At 66.5% G+C, this 24,257-nt stretch overlaps 3 protein-coding genes across 6 annotated transcripts in view; 1 reads left to right on the top strand and 2 right to left on the bottom strand.

Moving 5' to 3' along the window:
* The window catches only part of AGPAT1 (1-acylglycerol-3-phosphate O-acyltransferase 1), a 36,791-nt gene that overhangs the window by 12,496 nt on the left and 38 nt on the right, over positions 1–24,257 (bottom strand). The window contains exon 1 of one of the 2 annotated variants that reach the window (XM_043497229.1): positions 3,685–3,766. The exons of the other annotated variant lie outside the window; for it this stretch is intronic. The gene's annotated coding sequence lies outside the window, so the exon portion shown is untranslated. Of the gene's footprint in view, positions 1–3,684; positions 3,767–24,257 lie in introns of those variants that run through there. 2 annotated transcript variants of the gene reach the window in all.
* RNF5 (ring finger protein 5) lies at positions 5,907–8,880 on the top strand. The gene is made up of 6 exons (XM_038370992.2): positions 5,907–6,089; positions 6,754–6,772; positions 6,987–7,099; positions 7,319–7,373; positions 7,619–7,727; positions 8,182–8,880. Exons 1-6 carry the CDS (start codon positions 5,953–5,955, stop codon positions 8,271–8,273), a joined length of 525 nt encoding a protein of 174 aa, XP_038226920.1. The 5' UTR covers positions 5,907–5,952; the 3' UTR covers positions 8,274–8,880.
* PBX2 (PBX homeobox 2) lies at positions 9,880–24,257 on the bottom strand. 3 transcript variants are annotated; one of them, XM_038370926.2, is made up of 9 exons: positions 24,054–24,257; positions 23,629–23,702; positions 15,752–15,996; positions 15,209–15,399; positions 13,785–13,920; positions 13,370–13,523; positions 13,053–13,141; positions 12,583–12,669; positions 9,880–12,183 (listed from the first exon to the last, which is right to left on the bottom strand). In XM_038370926.2, the coding sequence occupies exons 1-9, from the start codon at positions 24,170–24,172 to the stop codon at positions 12,091–12,093; spliced, it is 1,188 nt and encodes a 395-aa protein (XP_038226854.1). In that variant the 5' UTR covers positions 24,173–24,257; the 3' UTR covers positions 9,880–12,090. The 3 variants fall into 3 exon arrangements, with proteins under 3 accessions (XP_038226854.1, XP_043353156.1, XP_038226856.1); XM_043497221.1 differs by having other exon boundaries at positions 13,053–13,150; positions 13,376–13,523; XM_038370928.2 differs by having other exon boundaries at positions 13,475–13,523.

The following is a 24,257-nucleotide window of genomic DNA, read 5'->3' as shown; positions in this document are numbered from 1 at the left end:
AATCCCTCCCCTCCATCATTCCCCTGCCCATCTCTCCATCCCTCCAGCCCCCAATCCCTCCCCTCCCTCACCCCCCATCCCCATCCCTCCATCATTCCCCCGCCCCATCTCTCCATCCCTCCAGCCCCCAATCCCTCCCCTCCATCATTCCCCTGCCCCATCTCTCCATCCCTCCAGCCCCCAATCCCTCCCCTCCCTCACCCCCCCATCCCCATCCCTCCATCATTCCCCCGCCCCATCTCTCCATCCCTCCAGCCCCCCAATCCCTCCCCTCCCTCACCCCCCATCCCATCCCCCCATCATTCCCCCGCCCCATCTCTCCATCCCTCCAGCCCCCAATCCCTCCCTCCATCATTCCCCTGCCCCATCTCTCCATCCCTCCAGCCCCCAATCCCTCCCCTCCCTCACCCCCCCATCCCCATCCCTCCATCATTCCCCCGCCCCATCTCTCCATCCCTCCAGCCCCCAATCCCTCCCCTCCCTCACCCCCCATCCCCATCCCTCCATCATTCCCCCTGCCCCATCTCTCCATCCCTCCAGCCCCCAATCCCTCCCCTCCATCATTCCCCTGCCCCATCTCTCCATCCCTCCAGCCCCCATCCCTCCCCTCCCTCCCCCCCCATCCCCATCCCTCCATCATTCCCCCGCCCCATCTCTCCATCCCTCCAGCCCCCAATCCCTCCCCTCCCTCACCCCCCATCCCCATCCCTCCATCATTCCCCCGCCCCATCTCTCCATCCCTCCAGGCCCCAATCCCTCCCCTCCCTCACCCCCCATCCCCATCCCTCCATAATTCCCCCGCCCCATCTCTCCATCCCTCCAGCCCCCAATCCCTCCCCTCCCTCCTCCGGCCCCCATCTCCATCCCTCCATCATTCCCCTGCCCCATTCTCTCCATCCCTCCAGCCCCCAATCCCTCCCCTCCCCAGCCACCCAATCCCCATCCCTTCATCAGTCACCCACCCATCTCTCCATCCCTGCCCGCCAGCCCCAATCCTCCCCATCACTCCATCATTCCCCTGCCCCATCTCTCCATCCCTCCAGCCCCCAATCCCTCCCCTCCCTCTCCCGGCCCCCATCCCCATCACCATCCCTTCATCATTCACCCACCCCATCTCTCCATCCCTCCAGCTCCCAATCCCTCCCCATCCCTCCATCATTCCCCTGCCCCATCTCTCAATCCCTCCAGCCCCCAATCCCTCCCCATCCCTCCATCATTCCCCTGCCCCATCTCTCAATCCCTCCAGCCCCCAATCCCTCCCCATCCCTCCATCATTCCCCCGCCCCATCTCTCCATCCCTCCAGCCCCCAATCCCTCCCCTCCCCCAGCCCCCATCCCCATCCCTCCATAATTCCCCCACCCCATCTCTCCATCCCTCCAGCCCCCAATCGCTCCCCTCCCTCCTCCGGCCCCCATCTCCATCCCTCCATCATTCCCCTGCCCCATCTCTCCATCCCTCCAGCCCCCAATCCCTCCCCTCCCCCCAGCCCCCAGCCCCATCCCTTCATCATTCACCCACCCCATCTCTCCATCCCTCCAGCCCCCAATCCCTCCCCTCCCTCTCCCGGCCCCCATCCCCATCCCCATCCCTTCATCATTCACCCACCCCATCTCTCCATCCCTCCAGCCCCCAATCCCTCCCCATCCCTCCATCATTCCCCTGCCCCATCTCTCAATCCCTCCAGCCCCCAATCCCTCCCCTCCCCCAGCCCCCATCCCCATCCCTCCATAATTCCCCTGCCCCATCTCTCCATCCCTCCAGCCCCCAATCCCTCCCCTCCCCCAACCCCCATCCCCATCCCCATCCCTTCATCATTCACCCAGCCCATCTCTCCATCCCTCCAGCCCCCAATCCCTCCCCTCCCTCTCCCGACCCCCATCCCCATCCCTCCATCATTCCCCCGCCCCATCTCTCCATCTCTCCAGCCCCCAATCCTTCCCCTCCCCCAGCCCCCATCCCCATCCCTCCATCATTCCCCCGCCCCATCTCTCCATCCCTCCAGCCCCCAAACCCTCCCCTCCCCCAGCCCCCATCCCCATCCCTCCATAATTCCCCTGCCCCATCTCTCCATCCCTCCAGCCCCCAATCCCTCCCCTCCCTCCTCCGGCCCCCATCGCCATCCCCATCCCTCCATCATCCCCCCGCCCCATCTCTCCATCCCTCCAGCCCCCAATCCCTCCCCTCCCCCAGCCCCCATCCCTCCATCATTCCCCTGCCCCATCTCTCCAGCCCCCAATCCCTCCCCTAGCCCCCATCACCATCCCTCCATCATTCCCCTGCCCCATCTCTCCATTCCTCCAGCCCCCAATCCCTCCCCTCCCTCCCCCGCCCCCCATCCCCATCCCTTCATCATTCCCCTACCCCATCTCTCCATCCCTGCAGCCCCCAATCCCTCCCCTCCCTCCTCCGGCCCCCATCCCCATCCCCATCCCTCCATCATTCCTCCGCCCCATCTCTCCATCCCTCCAGCTCCCAATCCCTCCCCTCCCTCTCCCGACCCCCATCCCCATCCCTCCATCATTCCCCCGCCCCATCTCTCCAGCCCCCAATCCCTCCCCTCCCCCAGCCCCCATCCCCATCCCGCCATCATTCCCCCACCCCATCTCTCCATCCCTCCAGCCCCCAATCCCTCCCCTCCCTCCTCTGGCCCCCATCCCCATCCCCATTCCTCCATCATTCCCCCGCCCCATCTCTCCATCCCTCCAGCCCCCAATCCCTCCCCTCCCTCCTCCGGCCCCCATCGCCATCCCCATCCCTCCATCATTCCCCTGCCCCATCTCTCCATCCCTCCAGCCCCCAATCCCTCCCCTCCCCCAGCCCGCATCCCCATCCCTCCATCATTCCCCCGCCCCATCTCTCCATCCTTCCAGCTCCCAATCCCTCCCCTCCCTCTCCCGACCCCCATCCCCATCCCTCCATCATTCCCCCGCCCCATCTCTCCATCCCCCAATCCCTCCCCTCCCCCAGCCCCCATCCCCATCCCTCCATCATTCCCCCGCCCCATCTCTCCATCCCTCCAGCCCCCAATCCCTCCCCTCCCTCCCCCGGCCCCTATCCCCATCCCCATCCCTTCATCATTCCCCTGCCCCATCTCTCCATCCCACCAGCTCCCAATCCCTCCCGGCTCTGTCCCTCCCCCGCCCCCCATCCCCATCCCCATCCCTTCATCATTCCCCCGCCCCATCTCTCCAGCCCCCAATCCCTCCCGGCTCTGTCCCTCCCCCGCCCCCCATCCCCATCCCCATCCCTTCATCATTCCCTCACCCCATCTCTCCATCCCACCAGCTCCCAATCCCTCCCCTCCCTCCCCTGGCCCCCATCCCCATCCCTTCATCATTCCCCAACCCCATCTCTCCATCCCTCCAGCCCCCAATCCCTCCCCTCCCTCCCCCAGCCCCTATCCCCATCCCTTCATCATTACCTCACCCCATCTCTCCATCCCACCAGCCCCCAATCCCTCCCGGCTCTGTCCCTCCTTTGGCCCCCACCCCATCTCTTCATTCTCCCATCCCTTCTCTACCCCCTGTCCTGATCTGTCCGTCCCTCCCCCCTCCGTCCTCCTCCAGCTCCAACTGCCACGTCCCTTCCCATCTCGGCTACCAGCCTAGCCGCTCCGTCTCCAGCCCTTTGCCCGGCCTTCCGCGGGCACCGTGGCTTTCGCTGGCCATAGGGCTTCCCCTCGCCCTTGGTCCGCTGCTACCCTTCCCTCCTCCGTCCGCCTTCAGTCTCCTGCCTTGGCTCCTCTTCCGCTGCTCCAGCCCTTCCTCCTCTCCGGCCTACCCCCTTCCTTCTTCCTTCTCCGATTGTCAGCAGCTGTCAACGGGCCATGGGACGGACCACTCGACAATTCCTGTTCTGCTCATGCCCTCTGGCCTCCTGGCCCGGGCCACCCTTGGGAGACAGGACACGGGCCTGGATGGACCCTTGGTCTGACACAACACGGCCACTCTTGCGTTCCCTCAGCCACGTGTCCACATCTTCCTTCGCCTCGATTCGCTCGGCCCCTCGAGCTAGCTCCCACCTCCGCCCGGCCGGTGTCCTGCCCGTGCGGTCTGTGTCCTGCGCCCCCTGCCTGCCCTCCGCCCTGTCTGCCCTGCGGCCCCATGTCCCCTCTGTCCCGTATCCCCTCCGCCCCGTCTGCCCTCCGGCCCCATGTCCCCTCTGCCCCATGTCCCCTCCACCCCGTCTTCCCTGTGGCCCCATGTCCCATCAGCCCTGTGTCCCCTCCGCCCCGTCTGCCCTGCGGCCCCATGTCCCCTCTGCCCCGTGTCCCCTCCGCCCCGTCTGCCCTGCGGCCCCATGTCCCCTCTGCCCCGTGTCCCCTCCACCCCGTCTTCCCTGTGGCCCCATGTCCCATCAGCCCTGTGTCCCCTCCGCCCCGTCTGCCCTGCGGCCCCATGTCCCCTCTGCCCCGTGTCCCCTCTGCCCCGTCTGCCCTGCGGCCCCATGTCCCCTCTGCCCCGTGTCCCCTCCGCCCCGTCTGCCCTCCGGCCCCATGTCCCCTCTGCCCCGTGTCCCCTCCGCCCCGTCTGCCCTGCGGCCCCATTTCCCCTCTGCCCCGTGTCCCCTCCGCCCCGTCTGCCCTGCGGCCCCATGTCCCCTCTGTCCCGTATCCCCTCCGCCCCGTCTGCCCTCCGGCCCCATGTCCCCTCTGTCCCGTATCCCCTCCGCCCCGTCTGCCCTCCGGCCCCATGTCCCCTCTGCCCCGTGTCCCCTCCGCCCCGTCTGCCCTGCGGCCCCATGTCCCCTCTGTCCCGTATCCCCTCCGCCCCGTCTGCCCTCCGGCCCCATGTCCCCTCTGCCCCGTGTCCCCTCCGCCCCGTCTGCCCTGCGGCCCCTGTCTCCCCTCCCCCCCGTCCCTCCCCTCTGCCCCCGTCTGTCTCTTTCGTCCTCTCCCCCCGGCCGGCCGGGGGCCCGGGGCAGATGGAGGGGGGCTGAGGTTGCAGGGAGCTCGTGGGGCCGGGGTTTGCCACGACAGGCGGGGGCACACTGGGCGGAGTGGCCTAGTTGCCGGTTACCGAGCTGTTGTTGGCAGGGTTGCCGGTGACCATGGCGATAGGGTTGGGCTGATGGGCATGGGGCTGGCAGTTGTCACGGTAACGTGACAGGGTTACTGGCGACTGCAGTGACATGGTGAGGTTGGCGGTTGCCATGGCAGGCTGGGTGGTTGTTATGGTGACATGGAGGGGGTGACCGGTTGCCATGTTGGAATGGTGGTTGCCACAGTGACATGGTGGGTTGGGGGCGGTTGCCATGGTTGCACAGCAGCCGTTTTACCCAGGCCACTCTCGCCATTGAGGGGCTCAGGCTTCGCCCTGGGCACTAGGCCCCAAACCGGAAATGTCCCCCACCAGGCACCACCAAGACCCTCCTCCAATCATTTCTGGGTCCCTGAGCCATTTAGACGCTGATTGGATCAAGGGGATGTCGATCAATCTGTGTCTGGCCCCATTACCCTGTCGCAGCCAATTAGTCTTCTGGCTGTTAGAGTGACAGAATCAACAACCAATAAAGATCCGTCTGGCTGCAGAGAGACTCCGCCCCATGGTGGTGATGGGCGTCGGATCGGCGCTGTCAACCAAGCTTTTCTCCCCGCCAAGCGCCAATACCCGCCTCTTTCCGTATCAGCCAATCAGATAAATCTGAGGCTTGATCGACAGGAGTAGAAGCCAATAGTAATAGTCTGTGTCGCCAGCCACTAGGAAGAGGGTTCTAAACAGCATAGACCAATAGAAGATGAGCAGATTATGATTGACAAACAGAAGACCCAATAGAAATGCTAGTTGGGCGTACGGCAGGCCTTATTGAGCAGCAGCCAATGGAATCCGTCACTACCTTTGATTGACAGAAGCTGAACCCATTGAGCGAGCGGGAGCGTTGATTGGCCGTCGGAGTGGCCAATGGAATTATCTAGGGGAAGGAGGAGGAGTTCCCGTCCAGGGGGCCGGAAGATGGCGGCAGGAACGGGCCCGGGCGTCCCAGACGGGGGCCCCGAGGTGTCAAACCGCGACCGCGGCGCCTTCGAATGTAACATTTGCCTGGAGCCGGCCCGGGAAGCGGTGATCGGGCTCTGCGGGCACCTGTACTGGTGAGGGGGGGCGGGGCAGGGCGAGCGGGAGGGGCGAGGTGGGGTGAGGGGCGTGTCGGGGTGCGGGAGGGGGAGGGGTGTGTCGGGTGGGGGAAGGGCAGGGTGAAGGGGAGGGGCGTGTCGGGGTGGGCGGGGCAGGGTGAAGTGGTAGGGCGTGTCGGGGTGCGGGAGGGGCAGAGTGAAGGGGCGTGTCGGGGTGCGGGAGGGGGAGGGGTGTGTCGGGTGGGGGAAGGGCATGGTGAAGGGGAGGGGCGTGTCGGGGTGGGGCAGGGTGAAGGGGAGTGTCGGGGTGGGGGAGGGGCAGGGTGAAGGGGCGGGGCGTGTCGGGGTGGGGCAGGGGGAGGGGTGTGTCGGGTGGGGGAAGGGCATGGTGAAGGGGAGGGGAGTGTCGGGGTGGGGGAGGGGCAGGGTGAAGGGGCGGGGCGGGGCGGGGCGTGTCGGGGTGGGGGAGGGTGAAGGGGCGTGTCGGGGTGGGGAAGGGGCAGGGTGAAGGGGCGGGGCGTGTCAGGGTGGGGGAGGGGCAGGGTGAAGGGGAGGGGCGTGTCGGCTGGGGGAGGGGCAGGGTGAAGGCACGGGGCAAGTGGGGTGAAGGGGAGGTTGGGACGGATGTGTTGGGGGGGCAGGACACATGTAATTCCTTCTCTTTCTCTCTCACCCCCCGTAGCTGGCCCTGCCTGCACCAGGTGAGTCCCGGGGGGGGGCGGGAACCTCCCCTAACCCTTCAGTGCCCTCCTCCCTGTGGCCCCTCAACAGCCCCCTTCCCATGATGTTTCAGGCCCCACTCTGCATGTGACTCCCTCAGGCCCCCATAAGCCTGTGCCTGCCCCCGAACCTGGTGGGGTGGGGCAAGCGGAGGCAGTGGGGGGCTGCGCACTAACCTCCTCCTCCCCCCCACAGTGGCTGGAGATGCACCCCGAGCGCCAGGAGTGCCCCGTCTGCAAAGCTGCCATCAGCCGCGACAGGGTCGTCCCCCTGTACGGCCGGGGCAGCGCAGGCCAGCAGGACCCCAGGTGCGGGGCAGGGCGGGGGGGCAGCAGGACCCCAGGTGTGGGGCGGGGGGGGTGGCAGGATCCTGGGGGCAGGGAGTTGGGCCTGAGGGAGGGTGGCAGAACCCTAGTTTGGGGCAGGGGGGAGAGGAGGGCATGGATGGGAAGCATTGGCAAGATGGGGGGCAGGGATGGGGCGTGTTGTTCTGACCCATACCCCATTGCTGTCTCTGCCCTTCTCAGGTTGAAGACCCCCCCTCGGCCGCGGGGGCAGCGCCCGGAGCCGGAGAGCCGTGGGGTGAGTGTGAGGCAGCGGGCCACCCCACCAACGCTGCTAACACCCCCTTCTCCCCAGGGCCGTGCCCCACGAGCCCTCCCATGGTTCTAAACCCCCTTCCCCCAGGGCCATGCCCCCGCAGTCCCCCCATGGTGCTAAACCCGCCTCCCGCAGGACTGCTCTCTCCCCTCCTCCCACGGTGCTAGGTCCCCCCTTCTCCCCAGGGCTGCGCCCCCCCACAGTGCTAACAGCCCTTCTCTCTGCAGGGCCCGCCCCACACCTACCATGACACTGGCTTCCACATGGCCTTTGGCATCGGAGCCTTCCCCTTCGGTGTCTTCACCTCTGTGCTGCGGGGGCCCGAGGCAAGAGCAGGTACGACCCCCCCATTGCTACCCCCAGCGCCACCACTCCCATGGACTCCCCCTGCTGCTACCCCCAGATGCCCCCTGATGTCCCTCCTGCTACCCCCAGATCCCCCATCCCCCTCCAGACCCCCCTCCTGCTACCCCCGATCTCCGTGCTGCTACCCCCAGCCCCCCCACCCCCATGGACTCCCCCAGTTGTTACCCCAGCCCTCCCAGATCTCCCTGCTGCTACCCCTAGCCACCTGCAGACCTCCCTGCTCCTCCCCCAGCTCCCCACCACATGCTGCCCACTCCAACTCCTCCTGCTATCCCAACCCTCCACAACTTTCCCTGCTCCTTGCTACCCCCCTCCCCCTCCCCTTCCATTGCACCCCATGCTGGACCCAGCCCGCAGCTTGGCATGGGGGGGCCAAGCTGGATTCCCCTGGTCCCCGCTTCCACTTACCTCTCTCTCCCCCCAGATGAGGCCGGCGCCCCCCGTCCCTCGGGCTGGCAGGATTCGCTCTTCCTCTTCCTGGCCATCTTCTTCTTCTTCTGGCTCCTCAGCGTCTGACCCCCTGGGGGGCCCCGCCTCCCCAACGTGGCCCCAGGACACTGCTGGAATCACCCCCTGCCCTGAACCACACGTATGGGGAGGGGGGGTTTCCCCCCACCCCTGTGCCCACCAGGGGCAGCTCTGGAATTTGGGGAGGGGGTTGGTGGCTGGTTTGGAGAGATGTGAACCCCTAAGTGGGGCTTACTCCCACTTACTCCCCAATTTAAATTTGTCCCCTGTGTGGCGCTTCCCCCCCCACACCTGGAGCCCCAGTCTGTGGCACCCCCTGCGGACTGGCCCAGGAACTGGACAGGCTGGACAGGATTGCAGCTGGGGGGATGTAGGGGGGCGGTTTGGGGGGCAGCAGGAGCCTGGGGGGCTCTCTGGCTCTTAAGATAATCGTGGTTGAATGGAGGTGAATAGTAGCTGGGGGTGGGGGGCAAGCAGAGTTGGGGAGTCAGTGTACGCTCCCAGCTCTGATTAAAACACCAGTGATTCTTCAGCCCCCTGCAAAGAGTGTGGGGGGAGGGGACTGAGAGGCCTGGGGGGCTCGGCCCCAGCGCCTGAGAAACCAGAGCCGTGAACCGTCAGGCCTGGGCCCAAGGAAGATGGTGCTGGAGGAAGGCAGGGGTTGGGGAAAGTGGGGGGGCTGGAGGAAGGAGAGAGGAAAGCGGGGAGCTGGAGGAAGGCAGGGGTTGGGGAAAGCGGGGGGCCTGGAGGAAGGAGAGAGGAAAGCGGGGGGCTGGAGGAAGGCAGGGGTCAGGGGAAAGCGGGGGACTGGAGGAAGGAGAGAGGAAAGCGGGGGGCTGGAGGAAGGCAGGGGTCAGGGGAAAGCGGGGGACTGGAGGAAGGCGGGGGTCAGGGCAAAGCGGGGGGCTGGAGGCGGGTGAGGAGCCCAGAGGTTCTGTGACTGGCCCAGAAGAGCCCGAGAAGGATCCGAGCTGGGGGGTCGCAGCCCTGGCCCCCTGGATGAAGGGCCGCGACCGGCCTGTGAGCGCCAGCGATCCTGGTGAAGGGGGGACGTGTCCCTGAGGGGTCCCACAGGGGAGGTGTAGAAAAGGGACCAGTAGGTGCTACAGTTCAGGAGTGAGGTTCACCAGCAGAGCTGGGGGGCAGGACTGGAGTGGAGTAGTGGGGGGAGGTGTGGCTGGGCCCACTGGAGGCTCAGCCAGCTTGGAGGGGCATTTTCCCCTCACCCCAATGTCCCCCAGTCAGATCTCCCCCAGTTATGCCAGGGGCTGTGTTAGGGGCAAGCCCAAGATATGTGGGGGCAGAACCCATCCCTCCTGCTTCTGGGGAGGGGAGCAGGAGAAAGAGCAGGAGACATGTGGGCTTTCACACTGCTCCCCCCAAGCTGACCCCTCTAAGCAGCACCTGTAGCTGCAGCCTAAGTTGGGGGACCTTGAGGGATTTGGGGGCCTGGTATGGAGAGCAGCAGATGTCCCCTCCTTTGGGGGCATCTTTGAGTGGGGCTCAAGTTGAGGGTGTCCTTGGGGAACCCCCCCGAGGGAGGCTTTGATTAGGGCAGCCTTGGTTTTGGGGTTCAGGTTGGGGGAATTGATTTGGGGGAGACAGCAAGTTTCAGGGACACCCCTGCTTAAATCCATGGACCTGAAATAACTAGCAGGTGGAAAAAATATATTTTATTATATAGGCAAAAAAGTCTGTACAACAGCAAAGGGGGGAGCAAACCCTGGGGGGGACCCCAAATCAACACACATGGACTGTGCTGCACCCCTCCCCCTACTAATCCATTTGAGGCCTAGTTCCCCCTCAGAAGCCTGCTCTTGAGTAAGACTCATTCCCCCCCACCTCCACCCCAGCTCTCCTAGGTTGGGCCCACAGCCCTACACTGGGGTCCTAGGGTGCAGGAGAGGCCCCCATGTCACTCCTGGCCTCCTCCTCATGCAACACCTGTGTGTCCCCACCCTTTCCCACCTCCCCAAAATGGCCCAGGAGCCATCATTGATGCAGGAGACAAGATGGCTGCCCTCAGCCAAGCAAAACAGGAGGATCCAGGGGGGTTGGGTAGGGGACAGACCCCTCCCCCCTCCTTATTAACTGATAGAGGGGGGCAGGGTCCTACCCACACAGCTGGGGGGCTATTCCCCTTGAGGGGAGAGGGCCCCATTTCTGAGGGAGAGAAACAGGGACAATGGCCCCATGAAGGGCAAGGGGATTGACGTTCTGGGGTTCCTGGAAAGGGGGATTGGGGGAGGGGAAAAAAGTGGGGTGTCAGGGATCAAAGGGGGGTGAGGTTGGGTCAGCCACAGGGAAGGGGATTGGGGTGATGGGGATCCAAGGGGTTGGGGTGACAGGGTTCAGCAGAGGGGTGGGGATTGGGGTGATGAAAGGGCTGAGGGATTAGGGGGATCTAAGGGGGTGAGGATGGGGGTCAGATCAGGGTGAGGGGAGGTCTGAGGGGGGAACAGCTGGCGGCGGGGGTTACATTCCAACCAGCTGCCCCCAAAGAAAACCCAAACAAAACAAACAGCCCAAACCAAAGTGTAACCCCTGGGGAAGATGCCCAGGGACCCCCCTGAAACATCCCCCCCGCAAGCCGCTGGGAGGATACCCAGAAAAACAAAAATTAAGAAAAAATGACAAAAAACAGGGTTTTTTACATTCTAAATATTCCCCACTCCCCCACATCACTGCACTGGGGGGGAGACGCCGTGTCAGGTGTCACGGAGTCCCCCCCATCCAGTCCCACCCCCTTTCCCAATCCAGGTCCACAGTAACCCCCTCCTCCACTCCAGCCCTCCTCCCCCAACTAACCCCCTCTCCAACCTCTGCCCAGTTCAGCCCCTCCCCCAAGGCACCCCACCATTTCAGCCACTGGTTTGTCCCCATCCCCCCGGCAGACACACTGTATCTGCAGACGATAAAAGAAATTAACCTGGACAGTGGCGGGGGAAGGAATCGCCATGGGGGGCTGGGGCCCAGCGCCCCCCACGTCGTGGCAGGGGCTGGGGGTCAGAGGTAGACGGTTCCATGGTCTCTGGCTCGGAGTCAGAGTCTCTATTGGTGTCGAATTGAGGTAAATAAAGTTACGGGCCCACGGCGCTGGGCGAAACAGTCCCCTTCACGTGCCAACCTGGCTGCTCCTCGGGAGCTCGGCCCGGCACTCGCGCCTGGCTCGCGCCGGCCGGCCCCGCGCCGGGTTTCAATGGCTAGAGTTCAACTTGTCAGTCTCACGCCGTGTCTACTGTTCCTCTTCTCCCACCAGCCCGGCTCCTTCCCCATCACTTCTTTCCTGCCCCCACTCCACACACCCCCGTTTCCCGCAGCTGGGCGGGGCGCTGGGGCTCAGCTCCCTCCAACATCCTGCCCTGGAGCACCTGGTTGCGGGTAGGTAGGGGGGCCGATGGCAGCCAGCCAGAGCGGGTGTCGGGGAGGGCCAAGTGAGAAGAGGAAACGGCCGCGCGAGGGAGTTGAGAAAACGGGGAGAACGAGGCGGAAATGGGAGAGAAAACAGCGAGGCCGGCGCCCACGAGGGGCCCGGGGACAAGAAGGAAACGCCCTGAAGAGTGAGAAAGTCGGGGAGGAACTTGGGGGGGGGGGGCTCTTGGCAGCTCATTGAGGGGGGGCTCTCACATCCTTTGTGCTGCTCATTCAATACAAAAATGCCCAGGGACCCTGGATATGGCCCTGGCACCATCTTGGATCTACTCCCCTGGAGACCCCCCCCCCCCAACAGACGCCATCTGGATTCACCCTACAAAGAGACGCCATCGGGGGGGTCCCCACCAGGCACCACCTTGGCTTGTATCCCACGGAGAGACGCCAGACCCCCCCGCCCCCCATGGGTGTGGCCGGGGGGCCGGGAGCGGGATCAGTTGGAGGTGTCGGAGTGGACGCTGCTGGGTCCTTCCGTGGGGGACGTCACCGAGCAGGGGGTAGCGGCTTCCTGCCACCCGCCGTTAGCCTGGGGGTCGGCGAAAGGTCACAGGTCACATTGGGCCAAGCCCCACCCACCCAGATCCCTACCTCCACCTCCCCCAGTGGTTATTGGGGATCCCCTGCCCCCCCGCCCGATTGAGAACAGTGAGCTCCAGAGCGGGGATCGGCCCTGGGTGGAAGGGGAGGGGCAGGATGGACTGAGGGGGAGTTAGCAGCTGGGGGGGATAGGGAGCAGGAGGCAGCAGCTGGAGGGATTTGAGGGGGCAGGAGGCAGCAGCTGGGAGGGATTGGGGGGTAGGAGGGACTCGGGGAGCAGGAGGCAGCCGCTGGGGGGGATTGGGGGGCCAGAGGGACAGGGGTGGGATGGATGGGGGGGATTGGGGGGGCAGGAGGCAGCAGCTGGGGGGGATTGGGATGGACTCACCCTCATGTCGCGGGGGCTGTAGAGCTGGCCGGGTGCCAGGCCCTCCCCATAGGGTCCCTGGCTCATGGAGTGACGCAGAGATTCCACCTGGGGGGGAGACAGTGAGGAGCTGGAGCCACAAGGCGGGGCGATCGGGGGGGGGGGGGACACTGGGCCTGGGGGGGGGTGGCATTTCCCCAGGACTGGGGAGCTGGGAGGGGGACAGAGCTCAGGGCACCAGGCATCTGAGGAAGGACGGACGGGGAGACAGACAGAGCTTGGACCCAGGGGTTCACCCCACCTTGGCCAGGCTCTGGGGGAGCAGGGGGGCGGCAGGCCCAGACATCCGGCCTCGGGGGGGCAGGGAAGCCATGGGGCTTCCCCTGGAGGGCGAGACCCCTCGGGGGTCTGCCCCCAATGGGTCCTCCCAGGGTCTGTTGCAAAGCGGGGGCCGTAGCCCCGATGTGGGGGGCTGTGACTGGGTGGCTCACCTGGGAGGGGGGGTACGCGTCCCCGTTGAGTCCTGGCAGCCCCAGGAACATGTCGCTGGAGCCGGAGAGGTTGAAGGAGCCGCCGGACCCTGTGGGGGGGGGACAAACAGGAGGGAGACGCTCAGAGCCGGGAGAGGGTAAAGCCCAAAGGGGGTGTTGGGGGGGTATGTATGGCGGGGGGGTGCTGGCTGTGGGGGGAGCTCCCAGCTGGCCCAACAGGGGTGATGTTGGGGGGCTCCCAGCCTTGCAGGGGTGGGGCAGTTACCTGCGGAGGAGGAGGGGGTGGGCGGGGCTCCTGGCGGGGGCGGGGCAGTTACCTGCAGAGGAGGGGGTGGGCGGGGAGTCGCCCCCGCTCTGGGTCCCGTGGGTGACGCTCACGGCGGTTTTCACGGCGTAAATATTCGCCTCCTCCTGGAACTTACCAATGTTCTTCTTATAGCGAATGCGCTTATTGCCAAACCAGTTGGAGACCTGGGGGGCCGGGGGGCAGCCGGGGGAGAGGAGACCATGGGGGGGAGGAAATAGACATGAACCGTTGAGTAGGGCAGGATCCCCTTGCCCCCTATCAGCCCCCAGGTTCAGGCTGATGGAGCCCAGCCCCCCATGCCACCCCGCCCAGCCTCCCAGCTACCCGCCGACCCCAGCCTGCCCCCCAACCTCCCACGGAGCCCAGCCTGGCCCCCCAACCTCCTGTTGACCCTCCCCAGCAGCCCGGCACAGCCCCTGGCGCACCTGGGAGATGGTGATGCCGCACTTCTTGGCCAGCTCCTCCTTGGCCTCCTCGCTGGGGTAGGGGTTGCTCAGGTGGGAGTAGAAATACTCGTTCAGCACCTCGGTCGCCTGCTTGCTGAAGTTACGGCGCTTCCGCCTGCCGGGGCAAGAGGGTGAGTGGGGGGCACGCGGGGCTCACGGCTGGAGCGGGCAGGGGGCTGGAGACTGGCCCATGTCAAGTGGGGGGCCCGTCCTGATCCACCCGGCACTGCAGGGTCCCAGGGGAGATGGGGGGGCTCTGATACTCTAGCCCCCAGGGAGGGGACCGGGCCGGGGCATTGGGGTGGGTGGGGCTGGGTGCAGGGGGCGGGGGTGGGTGCAGGGCCAGGGGCGGTACCTGGCGTTCAGGAAACGGGAGCGCAGGATCATGACAGCGGGGCACGTGCTCTGGGGTCAGTGGAGGGGTGGGGCCGGGCGCGGGGGGCGGGGCCGGGGGCGGTACCTGGCGTCCAGGAAACGGGAGCGCAGGATCATGACGGCCTCGCACGTGCTCTGGGGTCAGTGGAGGGGCGGGGCCGGGCGCGGGGGGTGGGGCCGGGGGCGGTACCTGGCGTCCAGGAAACGGGAGCGCAGGATCATGACGGCCTCGCATGTCTCTGGGGTCAGTGGAGGGGCGGGGCCGGGCGCGGGGGGCGGGGCCGGGGGCGGTACCTGGCGTCCAGGAAACGGGAGCGCAGGATCATGACGGCCTCGCACGTGCTCTGGGGTCAGTGGAGGGGCGGGGCCGGGCGCGGGGGGCGGGGCCGGGGGCGGTACCTGGCGTCCAGGAAACGGGAGCGCAGGATCATGACAGCGGGGCACGTGCTCTGGGGTCAGTGGAGGGGCGGGGCCGGGCGCGGGGGGCGGGGCCGGGGGCGGTACCTGGCGTCCAGGAAACGGGAGCGCAGGATCATGACGGCCTCGCACGTGCTCTGGGGTCAGTGGAGGGGCGGGGCCGGGCGCGGGGGGCGGGGCCGGGGGCGGTACCTGGCGTCCAGGAAACGGGAGCGCAGGATCATGACGGCCTCGCACGTGCTCTGGGGTCAGTGGAGGGGCGGGGCCGGGCGCAGGGGGCGGGGCCGGGGGCGGTACCTGGCGTTCAGGAAACGGGAGCGCAGGATCATGACAGCGGGGCACGTGCTCTGGGGTCAGTGGAGGGGCGGGGCCGGGCGCGGGGGGCGGGGCCGGGGGCGGTACCTGGCGTCCAGGAAACGGGAGCGCAGGATCATGACGGCCTCGCATGTCTCTGGGGTCAGTGGAGGGGTGGGGCTGGGCGCAGGGGGCGGGGCCGGGGGCGGTACCTGGCGTCCAGGAAACGGGAGCACAGGATCATGACGGCCTCGCACGTGCTCTGGGGTCAGTGGAGGGGCGGGGCCGGGCGCGGGGGGCGGGGCCGGGGGCGGTACCTGGCGTCCAGGAAACGGGAGCGCAGGATCATGACGGCCTCGCACGTGCTCTGTTTCAGCTGCATCTGGATGGAGCTGAACTTGCGGTGAATGATCCCGACCATCCGCTCGATCTCCCGGGGCGCCACCGGCCGCGTGCGGCTCTGCTCCCGCAGCAGGTTCATCACGTGCGTCGTGAACTCGTTACACGCCTGTGGGGGGCAGGGCTCAGTGCGGAGCCCGGCCCTGCCCCCGGCCAGACCCTCAGCCCCGCCCCTCCCCATCCCTCAGCCCTGCCTCCAGCCAGACCCCGCCTCCGACCCTCAGCCCCGCCCCTGGCCAGGCCCCTCCCCTGTCCCTCAGCCCCGCCTCCAGCCAGGCCCCTCCCCGTCCAGGCCCCATCCCCCACAGCCCTTTCCCTGGCCAGCCCCGCCCTCCACAGCCCAGCCCCATCCCCATCCCCCCCAGTCAGGCCACAGCCAGGCTTTACCCCAGAGCCCCAGGACCCCAGTCCCAAGACCCGCCCCAGGCAGGCCCCGCCCACCAGCCCTAGGCCCCGCCCACCTGCTCGTATTTCTCCAGCTCGGCGTGGTAGATCTGGCGGATCTGCGCCAGCTTGTGGCGATAATCCGAGTGCTCGATGGAGTGATCGGGGGAGACACCCCCCGAGGCCGCCGCCGCTGCCGCCGCCGCCGCTGAGCCGCCTCCTTTCTCGGGCCCGGCCACGCCCTCGGCCAGCAGCATGTTGTCCAGGCGCATCAGCTGCGGGTCCACCGGCTCCTCCTCCTGGCTGCTGCGCACACTGAGCCCTGCCGGGGGGCGAGACACACGGCGCCCCTCACTGACAACCCACAGCCCCCCCAGCCCGGCCGGCGCCCCTCATTGCTGACCGACAGCCCCACCCACCCCGGCCGGCGCCCCTCACTGCCGACCCGCAACCCCCCCAGCCCAGCCGGCGCCCCTCGCTGCCGACCCGCAGCCCCCTCAGCGCCCCTCACTACGGACCCATAGCCCACCCAGCCCGGCCGGCGCCCCTCACTGCCGACCCGCAACCCCCCCAGCCAGGCCGGCGCCCCTCACTGCTGACCCGCAGCCCCCCCACCTGCCCAGCACCCCTCACTGCCAACCCATAGACCCCCAGCCCGGCCGGCGCTCCTCACTGCCGACCGACAGCCCCCCCCTCCCCAGCCAGCGCCCCTCACTGCCGACCCGCAACACCCCTAGCCCGGCCGGCGCCCCTCATTGCCGACCCGCAGCCCCCTCAGCGCCGCTCACTGCTGACCCGCAGCCCCCCCACCTGCCCAGCACCCCTCACTGCCAACCCACAACCCCCCCAGCCCGGCCGGCGCCCTTCACTGCCTACCCGCAGCCCCCTCAGCCCGGCCGGCGCCCCTCACTGCTGACCCACAACCCCCCCAGCCCGGCCAGAGCCCCTCACTGCTAACCCACAACCCCCCCAGCCCGGCCGGCGCCCTTCACTGCCTACCCGCAGCCCCCTCAGCCCGGCCAGAGCCCCTCACTGCTGACCCGCAGCCCCCCCCAGCCCAGCCAGAGCCCCTCACTGCTGACCCACAACCCCCCCAGCCCGGCCGGCGCCCCTCACTGCCTACCCGCAGCCCCCTCAGCGCCCCTCACTGCCGACCCGCAGCCCCCCCACCTGGCCAGCGCCCCTCACTGCCGACCCGCAGCCCCCCCCAGCCCAGCCGGAGCCCCTCACTGCCGACCCGCAGCCCCCCCCAGCCCAGCCGGAGCCCCTCACTGCCGACCCGCAGCCCCCCCACCTGCCCAGCACCCCTCACTGCCAACCCATAGACCCCCAGCCCGGCCGGCGCTCCTCACTGCCGACCGACAGCCCCCCCCTCCCCAGCCAGCGCCCCTCACTGCCGACCCGCAACACCCCTAGCCCGGCCGGCGCCCCTCATTGCCGACCCGCAGCCCCCTCAGCGCCGCTCACTGCTGACCCGCAGCCCCCCCACCTGCCCAGCACCCCTCACTGCCAACCCATAGACCCCCAGCCCGGCCGGCGCCCCTCATTGCTGACCGACAGCCCCACCCACCCCGGCCGGCGCCCCTCACTGCCGACCCGCAACCCCCCCAGCCCAGCCGGCGCCCCTCGCTGCCGACCCGCAGCCCCCTCAGCGCCCCTCACTACGGACCCATAGCCCACCCAGCCCGGCCGGCGCCCCTCACTGCCGACCCGCAACCCCCCCAGCCAGGCCGGCGCCCCTCACTGCTGACCCGCAGCCCCCCCACCTGCCCAGCACCCCTCACTGCCAACCCATAGACCCCCAGCCCGGCCGGCGCTCCTCACTGCCGACCGACAGCCCCCCCCTCCCCAGCCAGCGCCCCTCACTGCCGACCCGCAACACCCCTAGCCCGGCCGGCGCCCCTCATTGCCGACCCGCAGCCCCCTCAGCGCCGCTCACTGCTGACCCGCAGCCCCCCCACCTGCCCAGCACCCCTCACTGCCAACCCACAACCCCCCCAGCCCGGCCGGCGCCCTTCACTGCCTACCCGCAGCCCCCTCAGCCCGGCCGGCGCCCCTCACTGCTGACCCGCAGCCCCCCCCAGCCCAGCCAGAGCCCCTCACTGCTGACCCGCAGCCCCCCCCAGCCCAGCCAGAGCCCCTCACTGCTAACCCACAACCCCCCCAGCCCGGCCGGCGCCCTTCACTGCCTACCCGCAGCCCCCCCCAGCCCAGCCAGAGCCCCTCACTGCTGACCCACAACCCCCCCAGCCCGGCCGGCGCCCCTCACTGCCTACCCGCAGCCCCCTCAGCGCCCCTCACTGCCGACCCGCAGCCCCCCCACCTGGCCAGCGCCCCTCACTGCCGACCCGCAGCCCCCCCCAGCCCAGCCGGAGCCCCTCACTGCCGACCCGCAGCCCCCCCCAGCCCAGCCGGAGCCCCTCACTGCCGACCCGCAGCCCCCCAACCTGCCCAGCGCCCCTCACTGCCAACCCATAGCCCCCCCAGCCCGGCCGGCGCCCCTCACTGCTGACCCGCAGCCCCCCCCAGCCCAGCCAGAGCCCCTCACTGCTAACCCACAACCCCCCCAGCCCGGCCGGCGCCCTTCACTGCCTACCCGCAGCCCCCTCAGCCCGGCCGGCGCCCCTCACTGCTGACCCACAACCCCCCCAGCCCGGCCGGCGCCCCTCACTGCCTACCCGCAGCCCCCTCAGCGCCCCTCACTGCCGACCCGCAGCCCCCCCACCTGGCCAGCGCCCCTCACTGCCGACCCGCAGCCCCCCCCAGCCCAGCCGGAGCCCCTCACTGCCGACCCGCAGCCCCCCCCAGCCCGGCCAGAGCCCCTCACTGCCGACCCGCAGCCCCCCAACCTGCCCAGCGCCCCTCACTGCCAACCCATAGCCCCCCCAGCCCGGCCGGCGCCCCTCACTGCCGACCCGCAGCCCCCCCCAGCCCGGCCGGCGCCCCTCACTGCCAACCCACAACCCCCACAGCCCGGCCGGCGCCCTTCACTGCCTACCCGCAGCCCCCTCAGCCCGGCCGGCGCCCCTCACTGCTGACCCGCAGCCCCCCCCAGCCCAGCTGGAGCCCCTCACTGCCGACCCACAACCCCCCCAGCCCGACCGGCGCCCCTCACTGCCTACCCGCAGCCCCCTCAGCGCCCCTCACTGCCGACCCGCAGCCCCCCCACCTGGCCAGCGCCCCTCAATGCCGACCCGCAGCCCCCCCCAGCCCAGCCGGAGCCCCTCACTGCCAACCCGCAGCCCCCCTCAGCCCAGCCGGTGCCCCTCACTGCCGACTCATAGCCCCCCATGCCCAGCCGGAGCCCCTCACTGCCGACTCGCAGCCCCTTCAGCGCCCATCACTGCCAACCCATAGCCCCCCCAGCCAGGCCGGCGCCCCTCACTGCCGACCCGCAACCCCCCCCCCAGCCCGGCCGGCGCCCCTCACTGCTGACCCGCAGCCCCCCCCAGCCCAGCCGGAGGCCCTCACTGCCGAACCGCAGCCACCCCACCTGGCCGGCGCCCCTCACTGCCGACCCGCAGACCCCCCCCAGCCCAGCCGGCGCCCCTCACTGCCGACCCGCAGTCCCCCCCAGCCCAGCCGGAGCCCCTCACTGCCGAACCGCAGCCACCCTACCTGGCCGACGCCCCTCAATGCCGACTCGCAGCCCCCCCGAGCCCAGCCGGAGCCCCTCACTGCCGACTCGCAGCCCCTTCAGCGCACATCACTGCCAACCCATAGCCCCCCCAGCCAGGCCGGCGCCCCTCACTGCCGACCCGCAACCCCCCCCAGCCCAGCCGGCGCCCCTCACTGCCGACCCGCAGTCCCCCCCAGCCCAGCCGGAGCCCCTCACTGCCGAACCGCAGCCACCCTACCTGGCCGACGCCCCTCAATGCCGACTCGCAGCCCCCCCGAGCCCAGCCGGAGCCCCTCACTGCCGACTCGCAGCCCCTTCAGCGCACATCACTGCCAACCCATAGCCCCCCCAGCCAGGCCGGCGCCCCTCACTGCCGACCCGCAACCCCCCCCCCCCAGCCCGGCCGGCGCCCCTCACTGCTGACCCGCAGCCCCCCCCAGCCCAGCCGGAGGCCCTCACTGCCGAACCGCAGCCACCCCACCTGGCTGGCGCCCCTCACTGCCGACCCGCAGTCCCCCCCAGCCCAGCCGGAGCCCCTCACTGCCGAACCGCAGCCCCCCGTCAGCCCGGCCGGTGCCCCTCACTTCCGAACCGCAGCCCCCCTCACTGCCGATCCGTACCCCCCCAGCCCGCCGGGCGCCCCTCACTGCCGACCTGCAGCCCCCTCAGCACCCCTCACTACCAACCCATAGCCCCCCCAGCCCGCCGGGCTCCCCTCACTGCCGACCCGCAGCCCCCTCAGCACCCCTCACTACCGACCCGATAGCCCCCCCAGTCCAGCCGGAGCCCCTCACTGCCGACCCGCAGCCCCCCCCAGCCCAGCTGGAGCCCCTCACTGCCGACCCACAACCCCCCCAGCCCAGCCGGCGCCCCTCACTGCTTACCCGCAGCCCCCTCAGCGCCCCTCACTGCTGACCCGCAGCCCCCCCACCTGGCCAGCGCCCCTCAATTGCGACCCGCAGACCCCCACCTGGCCAGCGCCCCTCAATGCCGACCCGCAGCCCCCCCCAGCCCAGCCGGAGCCCCTCACTGCTGACCCATAGCCCCCCCAGCCCAGCCAGAGCCCCTCACTCCCGACCCACAGCCCCCCAGCTCCAGCAGTGGCCCCCTTGCTGGCCCCATGGTTGTCATGGTGAGGACCTAGCAATGACTTTTCCTTTTCTAAAGCCGTACAGACCCCAGGCCCGGAGACCCATGTAAATGCCGCCCCTCGGACCCATTCTGGGCACACATGGAACCGATACCAATTCCCCCCCCAACACCCTTCCCCCCCACATATCCCTGTGGCTCCCATGCTCATTGGCACATGCCCCCCATGGCCACACCCAGCTGTTCCGTGTTTCTCATGCTCACGCCTGAGCAACGGGTGGGACACACACAACCGGGTGCGGGTACACAACGATACACTCACACCCAGATCTACCGCTGGGTGGACGTGACACCCCCAGCCCTGTTGGATCGTAGTCAAGAAGTTCTGTACTAAAATCACACGAGTTGGATTCCTCATCGCTTACGTTCCAGGGTATTCCTAATTCAGACGTCTCCGGGGTTTTGGAACTGTTTCTCTCCCTCTCGGGGTGAAACTTGCAAGTTGCTAATTGGGTTAATCCATTCTAAAACCGAGTCTGTTCTCACAGCAATTCTTTGTAACAACAATTCCTCACACCAAGAGACTCTCAGCAATACCCTGTAACAACAGAAACCGCACCCAGAGCCTCCCCGCCCTCTTGTTGTATTCATCTCGCTTTGTTAACAACTGTGATTGAAATAGAGCTAGAGGATGGATGTGGATGGACGCTCCTATCTATCCATCCGTGTGGATAATAACTGAATGATCAGGGAGGTGCCAGCCTAAGAATCCAGTGCCCATCGGCTGAAGAAGGCGTCAAGTGGAAATAATCAGAGGACCCCCGGGGGGCAGACTGGAATCCACTCAAGAATGGGAGAACCGAAGAACAAGAGAACATCTGGCAGCACCGAGCCGTCAGGAATGTGCCATCTGCTGATTGATTCAGCAACAGCATGATGAAGCAATTCCCAGACTGGCACAGGAAGGTTTCAGAGTAGCAGCCGTGTTAATCTGTATCCGCAAAAAGAAAAGGAGGACTTGTGGCACCTTAGAGACTAACAAATTTATTTGAGCATAAGCTTTCGTGAGCTACAGCTCACTTCGTCAGATGCATAGGAAGAAATTCCTATAAAAATGGACTCTAGAAAGTGAGAACTTTGGGGTCTGATTCTGCAAACCAACTTCCAGGAGCATCAGATGAGCATCTGACAAGGCCCTGCTCCCTCCTCATGTCTAGACCACCTGGCCAGTGGCTTGGCATGAGCAACTCTAAGGCTGGTAACTATGATAATGTGTGTGTGTGAGAGTGTGAATGAATGTGTGAATAAATATGAAATTGAATAGATTGTTATAGCTATAACTAACTGCTTACTATGATTGTGAATAAATATGAAATTGAATAGATTGTTATAGCTATAACTAACTGCTTACTATGATTCTTTCTGTATTCATAATAAAGGTGGCATTTGGCCTTTTCCCCTTTAATAAGATCCTGCTGGCTTTTATTTTATTGGTATAACACCGTGATCTGAGAGGTTGTGTGTGTCTGTGTCCATGTACGCACCTGTGTGTGTCAATATTAGTACAGGGTGTGTTACACACCCAGAGAACCAGCGGTAACACCAGCAACGTGGTTTTCCTTTCACAGCTCCCCGTGCGTCTTTCGACCCCTAGGCCCGATCTCAGGTCAGGCCTGGGCAGTGCCCCAGGGCCCCCCGCGCTCAATCGGGGGGCTGGGCGGCGCCCAGCACCCCAGGGCCCTGATCACGAACCGGGGATGGCAGGTCTGGGCACCACCCAAAATTGACCAGTGTATTTTCTCTCCCCGACACACCCCCCAGCAAGCCCCTCCGCACCGTTGTGGGGTGCAGGACTCTGGCTGGTTTTGTACAACACTCAAAACCAGACCGACCGACACCCCAGCTGAGAGCTGGAAATACCTGAAGCCACAACTACCCCCCTGCATGGCATCCAGAGACACTCGCGCATGCTAGGAGCTGGGGGTGTAGACACCCAGACACATGTTATGTCTGTGCATTTTACACACATGGTAGAACTGATGCAAACACAAGCCCCATTCTTTTAGATTTTCTATACAAATATTTTGCACGATTGGACATATCGGCTCGCACAAATGTTTCACCCACACTATTGTATGCACTGTGTATTTCTACACACCACATCCATGTATGTTATACACATGGTGTCTACATGGAAATACACCCACACTACACCCCTGTTTTATAGGCACACCCTAAACAGATGCACAAAATATTACACACGTTGTATAAACCAGTGCCTGCAGATACACACTCTGGCCATGGGGTTTATACACACCCACATCGACACACACACAGCGTTACTCATGTTCCCTGAGATGGCATACACACACACGCACAAATGGTACCTCCTTGGACTCTGACACACACACCATAGATCTCTGTACACACTGCTTCCGTGTATATAACAACACACGACTCCCACGTACACATGGTGTACATAATAGTGCGCATGTGGACACACACAATTTCTGTGTGTTTTAAACACCCCCCACAGAACATCAGCTATACACACACATGGATGCACCCCCGCCTCTGACACATACACCCCTGTGCCCCCCCACCACCAATCCGTGCACCCCACGTCCCTGGAGGGACGTTCAAGATACAAACAAAAATCTCACAGGTTTCAGAGTAGCAGCCCTTTTAGTCTGTATTCGCAAAAAGAACAGGAGGACTTGTGGCACCTTAGAGACTAACACATTTGAGCATAAGCTTTCGTGAGCTGGATGAAGTGAGCTGTAGCTCACGAAAGCTTATGCTCAAATAAATTTGTTAGTCTCTAAGGTGCCACAAGTCCTCCTTTTCTTTTTTAAAAATCTCACGCTTTCACCAGCCATCAATTCGCTCAGGGGCCCCGGTCTTGGCAAACTCCCAGCACTTTTTCACCCCCCCAGACCGGAGCCAGGACCCCCCCCCACACACACACACACACACCCCGGCCAGAGTCCCACCAACACACCCACTGACAAGCTGTATGTAAACACAGACACACCCCACGCACCACCCCCCCACCCACAGTTTGAGTCGGGGTGTGCAGGCTCCCTTGCACACACACAGACCCAGCCCCCCCAGCCCTGTAGGGCACAGGCAGATGGGGAGACAGAAGCTCAGTGTCCGGGCCTGGAGCCCCCGCTCTGCCTCCAGACAGGGGTCCCCCAGGCCCAGCCTGAGGGGACGGGGGGCCCGGCCCGGCCCCCCACCTACCTGTCTTCTCCTTGATCTCGCACAGGACTGTGAACAGGGCCGGCTTCATGCGGTGGCAGTTCAGGGCGTGTTTCCTGCGGGTCAGACGGGGGAGAGAACAGATAAAGCAGTTTTATATCTGGGGGAGCACAAAGAGTTAACTCACCTCCAGCCCCCCCCCCCACGCAATTCCACACTATGACCTCACAACCCTTTGGATCAGGACGCCTGGTTTCTCTCCCCAGCTCGGGGAGGGGAGGGGGGGGTGGGGAGCCCGGACTCCTGGGTTCCCTGCCTGGCTCTGGGAGGGGAGCGGGGTCTTGTGGGTTGCGGGGGGGCGCGGAAGTGTGTCGGGAGCCCGGACTCCTGGGTTCCCTGCCTGGCTCTGGGAGGGGTGGGGGCAGCTGGAAACTTCCCTCCCACCCCGAGCAGCCGCCCCCCCCTACTTGGCCTGCGCCTCGTCCAGGCTCTGCTCCGTGATCCCCATGATCTGCTGCAGGATCTCGCCGAGCTCCTGGCGCCGGGGCTCGCCGGGGGGGGGCAGCAGCCGCCCCTGCTCCTCCATGGCCCAACCGAGCGCCGGGGGGGCCCCCCGAGACTCCGGGGCTGCCAAGATGGAGCCGGAGCCGGAGCCGGCGCCGGGGCGGGGA

This window comes from Dermochelys coriacea, chromosome 14 (assembly GCF_009764565.3).
Source record: "Dermochelys coriacea isolate rDerCor1 chromosome 14, rDerCor1.pri.v4, whole genome shotgun sequence".
Classification (NCBI taxonomy): Eukaryota; Metazoa; Chordata; order Testudines; family Dermochelyidae; genus Dermochelys; species Dermochelys coriacea.
Note: the sequence above shows the minus strand (reverse complement) of the source record. Positions and strands in the feature narration are given on the sequence as shown.

Bases quoted from the DNA above. Each gene is read 5' to 3' on its own strand.
- PBX2 (XM_043497221.1), bottom strand. From the start codon at position 24,172: ATGGAGGAGCAGGGGCGGCTGCTGCCCCCCCCCGGCGAGCCCCGGCGC. The intron at 13,921-15,208 runs GTACCGCCCCCG...TTGCCCCGGCAG, and splicing joins TCCCGTTTCCTGGACGCCAG to GCGGAAGCGCCGTAACTTCA. The intron at 12,184-12,582 runs GTGAGTCCATCC...GCCGACCCCCAG, and splicing joins ACAGCCCCCGCGACATGAGG to GCTAACGGCGGGTGGCAGGA.
- RNF5 (XM_038370992.2), top strand. From the start codon at position 5,953: ATGGCGGCAGGAACGGGCCCGGGCGTCCCAGACGGGGGCCCCGAGGTG. The intron at 7,100-7,318 runs GTGCGGGGCAGG...TGCCCTTCTCAG, and splicing joins GCAGGCCAGCAGGACCCCAG to GTTGAAGACCCCCCCTCGGC. The intron at 7,374-7,618 runs GTGAGTGTGAGG...TTCTCTCTGCAG, and splicing joins CGGAGCCGGAGAGCCGTGGG to GGCCCGCCCCACACCTACCA.